The following is an 11,266-nucleotide window of genomic DNA, read 5'->3' as shown; positions in this document are numbered from 1 at the left end:
TTACCTTTCTATGATTTTTAAATTATTATTAAAATGCTCAACTGCTGCTCAACTCATGTTAATTGTAAAGATAAAAAAAATAGGATCTGCTTCCATTTTCACCCAACCTTAAGCACCCAGTTCCACAGTAGTTACATTGACTACATCCCCTGGTAAATATTCTGCAGGTCTGATTAGGGCACCATGTTAGCACTCCCACCTAATGACCTTGTAGTCTTGATCCTTTTCCTATAAACCACTCTTTAACATGAAAAAGGGTAATGGACTACAGATCAGTACTGATATTATTTGTTCTTGTAGAATGTGACCTACACTCAAGCTACGATGCTGTGCATCTGTCCCTCAAATAGCCAAGGGAGGTTTGCAATGGACAATGTTAGCGCTTTTCATGGATTTTACGCTTGTTTGCTGGCTTACCTACTACTTTTATAATCAATTTATCAATGAATAATGCGCATGATGTCATCTAATTTTCTGTTAACGACTTTAACAGAATAGAATTGAACAGAACAGAACATGCATTTTTATTACAACAAACTGGAAACAACATGCTCTTCCCCCACAACACAGAAATTCAGCAAGACACCCATATCTAAATCCAACCAGCTGTACTTTTTGAATTCCAAGAGGCAAACATTGTTAAACCGCGAGTAGAAAATGTTTTGAGTTACAACGAAAGATTAACAACCCGCACCTGTGCGTATAAAAGGACTCGTGAGTCTTCCGCTCCCTCGCTATAGCTGTGTTACATTCTTACAGTGTTTCCGCATGGTATATCTCAGTGCAGGGATAGAGGATTTAAAGCTCAAGCACAATGCGGAATGGAATGCAAATACAAGGATCAGCTCCTGCGATGAGGGGCACTTCGGCTGATGCATCGGCGCAATTTACACTGATAGCTTAATTCCAGACATGGGCTAAACAAGGCTACCGCTGTCATGCCAACAAGCCACCGTAATGGCACCACTCCTGAAACTGTTCACCTTCCAGTAGGGGCCTTTTCCGAGTTTTCTTTATTTATTTACTTCAAGTAGCTTGTCTACATGATTCCCAGTGCTGCTCCTGCTGTTTCTCTATTGATCTCTTGCTTTATGTTTAATGAAAACAGCAGATTAAATAAAAGTCTCTCAGCCTTGCCCTCCCCCTTCATCCCCCTCTCTCCCTCTGTGTTTCTATAGTGCCCCCATGCTGATAAATGATTTTTTTCCTTTTTTTTTCCTTTCGACATGATTTCAATTGTGGCTCTATCAGTGGAGGGATTGATGTCAGGGGAGGGCTCGGCGCTGGGCACCGGGACTGCAAAATTCCGTGCGCACCCTCTGAACTGTGAAGGGCGCAGGAAGCTGGCGATACCCTGGAGGAATTTAACTGTCAGCCACGAGGGGGATGATTGATGGAGGGTCCGCTGTAATTAACACCACGTTGTGTTTTTTTTTTTTTTTCATGCCCATGGCGGCCGGCTGGCACCTCGCCACCTCATGCCTCATGTCCCCGTCTCATGTCGGGATGACACGCAGCTTGTTTTATTCATACTCCGTTTAATGGATTCCCCTTTACAAACCACGGTGACATGGGTTTCATCTGAGATATACAGATGGGTTCCCTTTACAGAGCATGGTGACGTAGGGTTGCATCTGAGACATACAAATGGATTTATGAAGCACAATGACACGGGTTACATCTGAGATACACAGTGCTGGAATATTGTAGGGCAGCGGCTGCCAAACTTTTTATCATTATTACCACGCAGCCAACCCCAGTCCAAGTCAACAAATACTTTGCTCATGCCAGTCAGCTTACAGTGTTTGAAAACTCAGTCTGAAAAATGATTAGGTACCCGCAAATTGCGATAGACTAAACAGCCACACTACATGGTATGTTTTATGTGGTTTTAAATGATGATATCTCTGTGTTCCCTCAATAGCTCCTATCAAACGATCAACTGGAAGCAAAAAGAGCTTTAATAACTTACAAAAGCTAACTCACGATAATTAGCTCATAGAAACGTAAGACACATTATGAAAACTAGAATAGGTGTTAACTGATGACTGCAGTATCAAACTAAAACTGCCATTTTATAATATTTAAAACATAAATCCAATTACCTTTTGTGAATACAAGGATCCCAATGTAATTTTATTCATTTTTAGATCAGTGCTGGCCTGCATCCACCTTGTAGGGTTCTTCATGAAATGGATGTGAAAGTGTTGTATGTTGTTGTGGTGCAACTTATGACATACTGAAAAAGCATGTGTGAATATGTCAAGCACAGTGATTCAGAGGAGGTGAAAAAACAATGTGTTGAACAAAGTGGCTGCTCTCCCACCTGTGTGATATTTGTCCTTCCATTACCCATGTGTCAAAACCCCTTTCGTGCAAAACTGATGACTGCAGGAATTTAAGTTTGTAGACTGTAAATTATTTAAACTATGTTTTACAGTATATGATGAAATAGAGTTTACAATGTGTGCTTTCATTGTGTCCTTGTGGAATTATTTAAAAGTCAGGCATGCAATGCATGCTCACACACATACACGCACGCATACACACACACACACACACACACACACAAACACAGACAGTGTCTCTCTCTCAAACACACACAGTTTGAAGCGTCAGTTGCCAAGGAAAGCCTGTCTGTTAGATGTAACCTATTTCTACACATAGAGCTACAGGGAATAGCGGTGGACCTTGCCCATATGCACACCCCCATGCCCATAAAATGAGTACACTGTAAACAGACTCCCGTAACTGACACTTAACTGACCCGTGACCCCCGTTGCCCCCCTCCACCCCCCTCCCTCTAGCCCCCTCAAGGAGAAGACTGCCGTGAGTCGGCCCCAGGCGAGCTGAGACGCGCCAGGGAAGCCTCAGACAGGCAAGGTGCAGCCAGCCATGTAGCACTGTGGGAAAACGTGGCTGAGCCACATATCAGCGACCAGGTAACCACGGAGGGGGACATTCTCCTGCTCTTTTCAGAACAACAGCGAGGCCACAAGGGTCTGAGTAACACGCGCCTATAAATAACGCTGGGCAAGCTTTGGGCAAACAGGATACACTCTGACACTTTTTGTGAAAAATGTCTGGCTGTATCATGTCCAGGTTTTCTTATTTAAGTATCAAGTCTCAGGCACCGATATTCAGAAGTCTTTTTCTAATTTTGCAGCTCGCAGATTTTATTATATTCCAATATTATTACAGCAATACATCTTGCTAAAGGGAAGCCGTGTCTCACTTGTGAGTCCAAAGCTGTAATCCTGAAATTGATTATCATTTACTTCAAAGCCTGCAAGAAGATAAGAGAATTAAATACTCATAATAATAATAATAATGAAAACCTGCAATAACAATGGCTCTTCACACTGCAAGAAATGCTTCTCAATCTGCTAATCTGACCCTCCTAGATGTTTTTGCAGCCTTTGATGCCGTAAATCACCATGTCCTCCTGTCTACCTTGGCTACCTTGGCAGCTGAGTCTCATCTTACCTCTCAGGCCGCACCTCTCACGTGACCTGGAGGGACACCGTTTTAGCCCCATGGAGTGTCACTACTGGAGTCCCTCTTGGTTCAGTCCTTGGCCCCCTTATAATCTACTTTACACAAGAAAATACACCAGATCACTTGGCTCTGTCATTTCTTCTTGTGTTTTCTCACTGTTATACTGATGACACCAAAATGGTCCTCTCTTTTCCTCTGTCTGATATCCAGATCATTATGCATCTCAGTTTGCGTAGTAGTCTCCTCGGGGAGGGCTAAACATTACCTGCAACTTAATTTAGCTGAGACAGAGCTTTTGTATATCCCAGCTAAGTCTTCGTCTTTCCAGGACCTGACTCTGGAAGATACCACAGTTATCCTCCCAGACTGTCAAGAGCCTACGGAGGATGTCTGAGAGTGGACTGACATAAACAAACCACATAGTGGTGGTCAGTAAAGCTGGCAGATTCTTTCTATTCAACAACAGCAGAATCTTCCACTTCCTTTCTACTTTCTCTGCCCAGCTCCTTGTCCAAACCATAATCCTTTTTTTTCTGGACTACTGTAACTCATTTCTCACTGCCCTGCTTGCATGTACGGTCAAACCCCTGCAACTCATTCAGAATGCAGCTGCTTGGTTGGTCCATGATGTCCCCAAACTCTCAGACATTTCACCTGGCCTTATCTCCCTTGACTGGCCACCAGTGATGGCTTGCATCAGTTTCGAGATGCTGGTGTTAGCCTACTGGGCAGTGCAAGTTTGGCTCCCTCTTATCTTCAGTACATCATTAGACCCTACATACCCTCCAGGCCACCGCCCTCACCTTCTTCAGCGGACTTGGCTTTCCCCTCCTCTTGCAATTGCACCTCCTGGTCACGTTCTCTGTTCATCTTGGACCCTATGTGGTGGAATGAGCTTCCTGTTGCAGTAAAAACACTGGAATCACTAGCCACATTCCATCACAAACTGCAGACCCACCACTTCAGACTGTACCTCATTTACCCTAGTGTAATCTCTGATTCCCCTTTCTATGTAATTTTTTATATGTTGTAGTTTTGCAGAATGGTATGTGGTAGCTCCGTTTTAGAATGTTGTAATCTTTGTGAAAAAACATGAAGCTATTTGCGTAAGCATAATAATGCTGATATTGCATTTCACTTACATGTTGAAATATGTACACAACCATAATCTCAGCGCTCTCTTTGGCCCTGCTTAAATATGCCTTGTTATGTCCCTGTTTCCTACAACATTTCATGCCTTTTTGCTACATGCACTTTGTACGTGCACTCTGGTTAAGATCTCCGCTAAATGACTAAATGTAAATGTAATAATACATTATTTATTACATTTGCATAGCACAACGTTAATAATGTCTCATCACACCTGGCAGAGCGAGGAGGGACCTCACACCAGCGTCCACAGACCTGCAGGACCTCGGAAGACGACAATGCTGTGATCGAAAGCTTCATTAAAACACATGATGCAATTAGCTTACCCGGGCTGTAGATAAAGGCATAGTAACAGCTGCGGATGGTGCCAGGCCACAAGGGATTCAATCTCCCTCAGCCCACGCTGCTGTTATCTTGTAGCTGCAGATTCGTTGGGACCGGGACATGTGTTTTCTCCACGTCCTGCCTGCTTGCAAACATCCCAGAGGAGAACAAATGCTCCAGTTAGCCGGACTCCGAGGAACACAAAAGACACTCAACGGGAAACCAGGCGCAGACGAGCCCCATGGCTCCATGTAAATCCAGCTTCATAAATGAACTTGCATGTAAACCGATAATATCAACATTAGCTGCTAAACGCATAAGATAAACATGTAAGGGAGGGATAAGCTGGCTGTTGCAACTACGGCTGCAATAGCTTATCTAAATTAACATCAGGCAGAAGAATGAGGGATAGTCCATGTCTGTTCAGTAATTAGGACTGCGGGATTGTTTAACTGTTGTTATTTTGTGGTGTGTGGTGCTTGATTGTAGGATAACAAAGAACAACATTGCTTGCTGAATGCAGCATGCTTGCATGTGTAATGTTAGTGCCCACAAGGGAGAGCCATGGGGGACTCAGCTATTGCGGGTTGGCCTTAGGATTCCATGTTTGTGAACTGTAGTTAAAAGCACATCTGCTAATAAAGGGACTTGGTGGGCATCAATAGAAAGATTCTTCTCAACCATCGTGCTTACTGAAATAATATGCTAATTTCCAAGGGTGCATTTTTATTCTACAGCATTTTTTTTAACATTAGTGGATTTTACAATGGATTACAGTTGATTTTGGCTTTGCTTCCTAGATGTTACAGAATTTGCCTTGTGCCACAATGATGGAGGACCTTCACACCCCAGGTGAGGAACAAGGTTACTTCCATCAAGGTACTTAACCTGGAAAATCCAGGCGTGCATGTGGACACAAAAAATGTTAGCAATGCAGGCTATCCTAATTCGACATTTGCTGAGTAAACACACAGCTAATATTCTAGATGCTTAACATAAAGGCTGACTACTAGATTTTACTTACTAAAATAAATATTTTTTACTGAATAAATATATTAGTTATTGTCCAAAAACTGGCAGTCATGGGATGTTCGGTCGGTGCAGAAACTCAAATCGCTCCTGGCAGACGGTTTCTATTCCTGTAAGGACACATACGCCTGCAGTCACCACTCAGGGCTGTATCCACATCCACTCAAGTCAGCCTGAAAATTGCTATTAATGTGAGCGACAGGCTGGCGTTGCGCAGCTGTAACCTGGGGGGCTTTGCAAGCGGGGCCAAACATCAAACCGCACGTCACGCTTGTGTGAGCTCTCCCGAAGCAGGTCTGCGTCGGAGGGGCAACTGCCCTGCTGCAGTGCCTCTGTTTGAGTGTGTGTGCTGTGTGACGGTGGGGGGCGGCTGGGGTCCTACCCATGGCGTTAGGAGTCACACCACCCCTTCACCTCACAGAGAAGGCACTGCGCTGTATCCAAGGCCCCAACACATGGCATACAATCTTCACATGCGTTACATTACATTACATTATTGGCATTCAACAGCTGCTCGTATGCATTGGTTACAGATTTTTTTTTTTTTTTTTTTTTTTTTTACAATGCTATCCATTTATAGAGCTGGATATTTACTGAGGCAATTGTGGGTTAAGTGGGTTAAGTACCTTGCCGAAGGGTACAGCAGCTGTGCCCCAGGGGGGAATTGAACCAGTAACCTTTCAGTCTTTCAGTTACGAGTCCTGCTCCATAACCACTATGCTACAATGCTACAGTTGGTTGGCAATTGGTTAATGACACACTGTAAACCAATTGTCAACCAATTTCCACTGGTAAGCCCCTGCTGAAAGAAATAGTGTGCTTGACTGTAATGTCTGTCCCCACAAGGGCATGTCTGTAAATACAAAAAAAGGTAAAAGACAAACATTTCAGTACATATTGACTATACGTGTAGACTTAAACTTCACAACTCAGCAAACTTCTAACAAATTGTAGCTCTCTTTATTGAGAGCCTAGACGGTCACAGAGTAATTATCCTCGGTGCTGTTTTTATTCTGTTGAATACTCCCCCTGCTGGACACTCAGAGGACACACACTGCTACACATGTGGTACATTCAACAGATGACCCAGTCCTAGAGAGTGTTTCACATCATCAGGGTCCCGCATTCCTTTGAACCACCTGAAATAAATTTTTTGTATTGGTCTTAAGGAGTGCATATCCTGTATATTCAGGATATATTAAGAATAAGACACAAACAGCCAATTAATTTAAGACAGTAGCATTTTTAATAGAAAAAAAATCTGAATTAAACTGCTCTTTAGCACAATCCCATCAAAATGCCTTTTTTCAAAAAAACATTAATGCCATTAAAGTGTGAAAGACAAGTGACTGCCTAAAATCAGTCCCAGATGGCCTGGACCATCACAAAGCAGGTGTTAGAAACAGCCTTCAAAACAAGCATCTGAGCATGTCAGAAACATTTTGGCTGGAGATCCCTCTATGTAATAGCAAAGGACAGAGGAAACCACATGCATTTTATCAGGACCACAGCAACAACCACACTTTCAGCTGCTGTGACCCCATGAAGAGTTTACTACAGAGGTGATCTAATATCAACAAGATCCACACGAAGGCTAACAGAAGAACCCGCTTTATCAATCATCTGTTAACAGTTCCATTTAAAAAGCTTTCAGTTGCTGAGATGATATCACTTTGAGATTTAACACATATTGAGTCTGCCAGCCTTAAAAGTTAGAACTTCCTGTCAAAGCTATGGATGATTGTGTGTGTGTGTGTGTTTTAAATAACCTGACGATAACCTATAATCTGTGATACTACAAAAAAATGCACTGCATCCCCATATTATTTACATGTTGTATTCATAATGATCATCAATGGAGTGACAGAGGCCCAACTGTAACAACCCCATATCAATGCAGGGCGGTCCCTTGCTTAGTACGCAGCTACGACCCACATTAGCACGCAATTCAAACTGAAACAATCACATCACATTTAAATATGGCCTCCAGCTACGTACCAAAGTCGACCCTGCCGCTTCCCTGATGGCAATAAAGAAAAATTCACCAATACCACCCCCCCCCCCCCCCCCCCCCCCCCTTCCCTCCCCACCCCAGAATACTAAATTGGACCACCTCCTTCTATGGACTATGGGCAAAAGCACTGTACTGGGGGAGGCAATGAATACAACTCTCCACTCGCAATGGCTTTGATCCGAGCATGCAAAGGAAAGAGTTATAAAAGTCAGGTATCCAAGTAACACTTCTCCTTCATTTCAGTGTGCTTATCATTATAATAACACTAATTAAATGTACTTTAAATGTATTACAAGGCAATCTTCTTAAGTGCATCCACAGTATTTGAGGAGTACCATGTTGTATAACAGGCAATTTCCGCAATCATAAAAAATGATTCCGCCATATCTCGAGTAGCTGTCCATTTTAATGTTGCTTTAATGTTGCATTTCTTATTTCCAATTTCCAATTGCTAAAAAATGTGCTGCTGAAGCTGGCCACTTTTTAGGAGGCCAGTCGTATTTCCTGCGACCTTGACATTTCTTGTTTGATTAACCGTAACGTAAAGGTCACACATTATGGTGAGCTACTGGCTGGGGATCAGGTGATCACCAAATCTGATAAGCAGTTATCCTGTCAGAATGGACTACTGAGAAAAATCTTCCAGTACTGCAGTGAGAAAGAAAAGAACAGACTTCAGCTCCTTCTAAGTAAGAAGCAATCACTGTGAGAGGGCCACACGGTTTCTGGAGACTCCAGTAACTCTGTAGCCACTTCTCCTGTTCTGAGAAAAGGGGGTGTTGAAAGCTCCAACATCAATTAATTGAAAGCTTTAGTACTACAAGCAAGACTAAATTTAGCAAAACAACAGACACACTGCACAACCCCGTAAACACTCAAGAAAGTACAAGCTGACAGAAAAATACTGCCGCAGCCGATGTGAAATCGTTAATACATTTGTATATTCACCAAAGAAATCAGTAACAAATAATGGAAAAAAAGACAAAAAAAACATGACAAAACCAGGCACAACACAGTTTTAAAAACCCTCAATACAGTATGTGTTTAACACAACTCCAGAGACAGGGAAGATGGCACAGTAAGAACAGCTGATCAAACAGAAAGCAAGCAAAGACACAAGCCAACCACACTCAAAAAAAGATCAATAACAAACCCTTTCTGCATCTGACATCCATTGTGAGGAAATGTGTGTGGTTTACTTTCAAGCTTCACGGGTGACTCTTTCATATTGTTTTGTGAAGAAAATTGATACTGTATCGATCTGCAATAACTGCACAGCAACAATTTTAAATGTAATGTCTGAAAATGAAACCAATGCACATTTTTCAAACACGGTTTGAAAAATGGTCTTTGCATTTAATGTAAGATGCTAATGCTAATTTGCTTGTTTGCTTTCTGTCTTAGCTAGTGCAAAAATGTCTTCATTCTACAAAGTACAGATGGGCACAATGCAGAATGATCCTGCCAATGGTAGAGCTGTGTCAAATATTGTCCAAAACAAACCATGTTCTTACTGCAAGCCAAATAACATACTTATACTTATCAAGTCATGTAAGATTAATACCAATTTCCTTTAGAGGTGCCTCAAAAACGTATTAAGATTTTTTTTAAACCAAAAAAAATATATATATATTTTTTTTAACAAGACACATTTCTTAACAAAAGATTTAGGAGCCAAGGGAGTTTCTCTGAAAATGAGGTATTCATAAGTAAGTATGTACATAACATTTAAAATACGATTCTTATTAGTTTAAAATTTTCTTTTTGAGGCAATTTATATTAAGAGTACTTCTGCTCCACAGGTCAAACTTAAAAATCGTAAAGCAGGAAAAAAGGGACACTTTTTTTTTTTTTTTTTTGCTGCCGCTGCTGACAGATCCAGCCGGGGCAGGTCGCTGCAGCGGGTCAGGGCGGGCGTCAGAATGGCGGGGACAGCGGGTTACCCTCAGAGTCCGGCTCTCGGGGTCAGGAGGTGACACTCCCTTGCCTCTGGCTCCCTGCTCTAATTTTCTGCCTGTCATATTTCACCGAGACGATAAGGAAGAGCAGCAGGGTGGCTCCCTGGATACCCGCCAGCAAGAAGAAGTAGTAATGGAGGGAGCAGTCGTTGATGTTACCTGGAGAGGGGGGGGGTGGGGGGGGGGGACAGAGAGAAAGAGAGGGAGAGGGAGAGGGAGCAGATGTCAACGAGAAACCAGCACAAAAAAGAAGAACAAACAGAAGCACTCTGTAAACCAGCGAGCGCAGTTTATCAACCGATTACAAACAGGCCCGCGAGCCGCACGGCACACTTTTCTTTTCCCCTGTTTGGTCGACTGAAGGGAGCGCACTCCGTTTCCCTTAAAGGTGTGAGGACAGCCATTCTTCTGAGGGAGCAATCACCTGTCAAAAGTCACAACAGCTGCCATTCCTCTCCGCCCGTTTCTGTTCTCTTCGAACGGAGTTTTTTAAATAAACGCCGTTCAGCTCCTTGCTACGGCACAAAGTGGAAGGGGCTTTCGGTGACGATGCAGAGGCCCGAGCGTAAGAAATTACACGGGGCAATCTCGCTCGGTGGTGATAAGGACCGGGGAGTATTTCATTGGGATTAGGGGACCGATTGTTACCCCCCCCAGGGGGAAGGGAAGGCAATAAAAACTAAGGAGCTGAAGCCCATGCTGCTCACTTCCCTGTAAAGCCGGGATTGGATTTAGTGGGATTAAAAGAAGAGCCATTTGGGAGCTGTGATGTGGGCGAGTGCGTGTCGGGGCTTAAACGCCTGGACGAGCCGACGCCGATGTCGACTGATACCGCAGATGCTTGTTTGATATGACGCGGCTAAGTGCAGAGACTTTGGATCTTCTAATAGGATCTTCCCTGTCACCAGCCCCCCCCCCCCCCCCCCCCCCCCCGAGAGCTGCACCGAAGCTGCCAGGCAGGGATAGCCCGCACCTGGAAGAGAGTGAAAGAGGCAGGACCGAGGCCCCGCTGTTCCCCGCCCCTCCACGCCGACGTCACGCCCTGGTCCACGCTTTGTATCTGCAACGACTTTGTGCCGTCTCTTTCCCAGAGGGCTCTGCCTCTTGAAGGCGCAGGGTCGGCAGGGAAGGTTGTCAACGCTTATTGCGCAGGCACTTGCGGGGAATCCTAAACAAAATTTTGTTTTTCTTCTCTTTACGCCAGTGTTTGACATGAAGGGGGGGAAAAGCCGACAGCCGTGCCAAATCCCCCGACTTCAAACTTTAGCTACAAAGTGTCTGACAACTGTGCCTG

General features: G+C 43.7%; 1 protein-coding gene across 1 annotated transcript in view; it reads right to left on the bottom strand.

The window, feature by feature from the left end:
* Positions 1-9,787: 9,787 nt before the first annotated feature.
* The window catches only part of slc15a4 (solute carrier family 15 member 4), a 36,077-nt gene continuing 34,598 nt past the window's right edge, over positions 9,788-11,266 (bottom strand). The window contains exon 9 of the mRNA XM_036527933.1: positions 9,788-10,131. Within this exon, the coding sequence (XP_036383826.1) occupies positions 9,980-10,131 (152 nt within the window). The 3' untranslated portion in view covers positions 9,788-9,979. The remainder of the gene's footprint in view (positions 10,132-11,266) is intronic.

The sequence above is a fragment of the Megalops cyprinoides genome, chromosome 4 (assembly GCF_013368585.1).
Source record: "Megalops cyprinoides isolate fMegCyp1 chromosome 4, fMegCyp1.pri, whole genome shotgun sequence".
Lineage (NCBI taxonomy): Eukaryota > Metazoa > Chordata > Actinopteri > Elopiformes > Megalopidae > Megalops > Megalops cyprinoides.
This window is presented reverse-complemented; position numbering and strand designations above follow the sequence as displayed.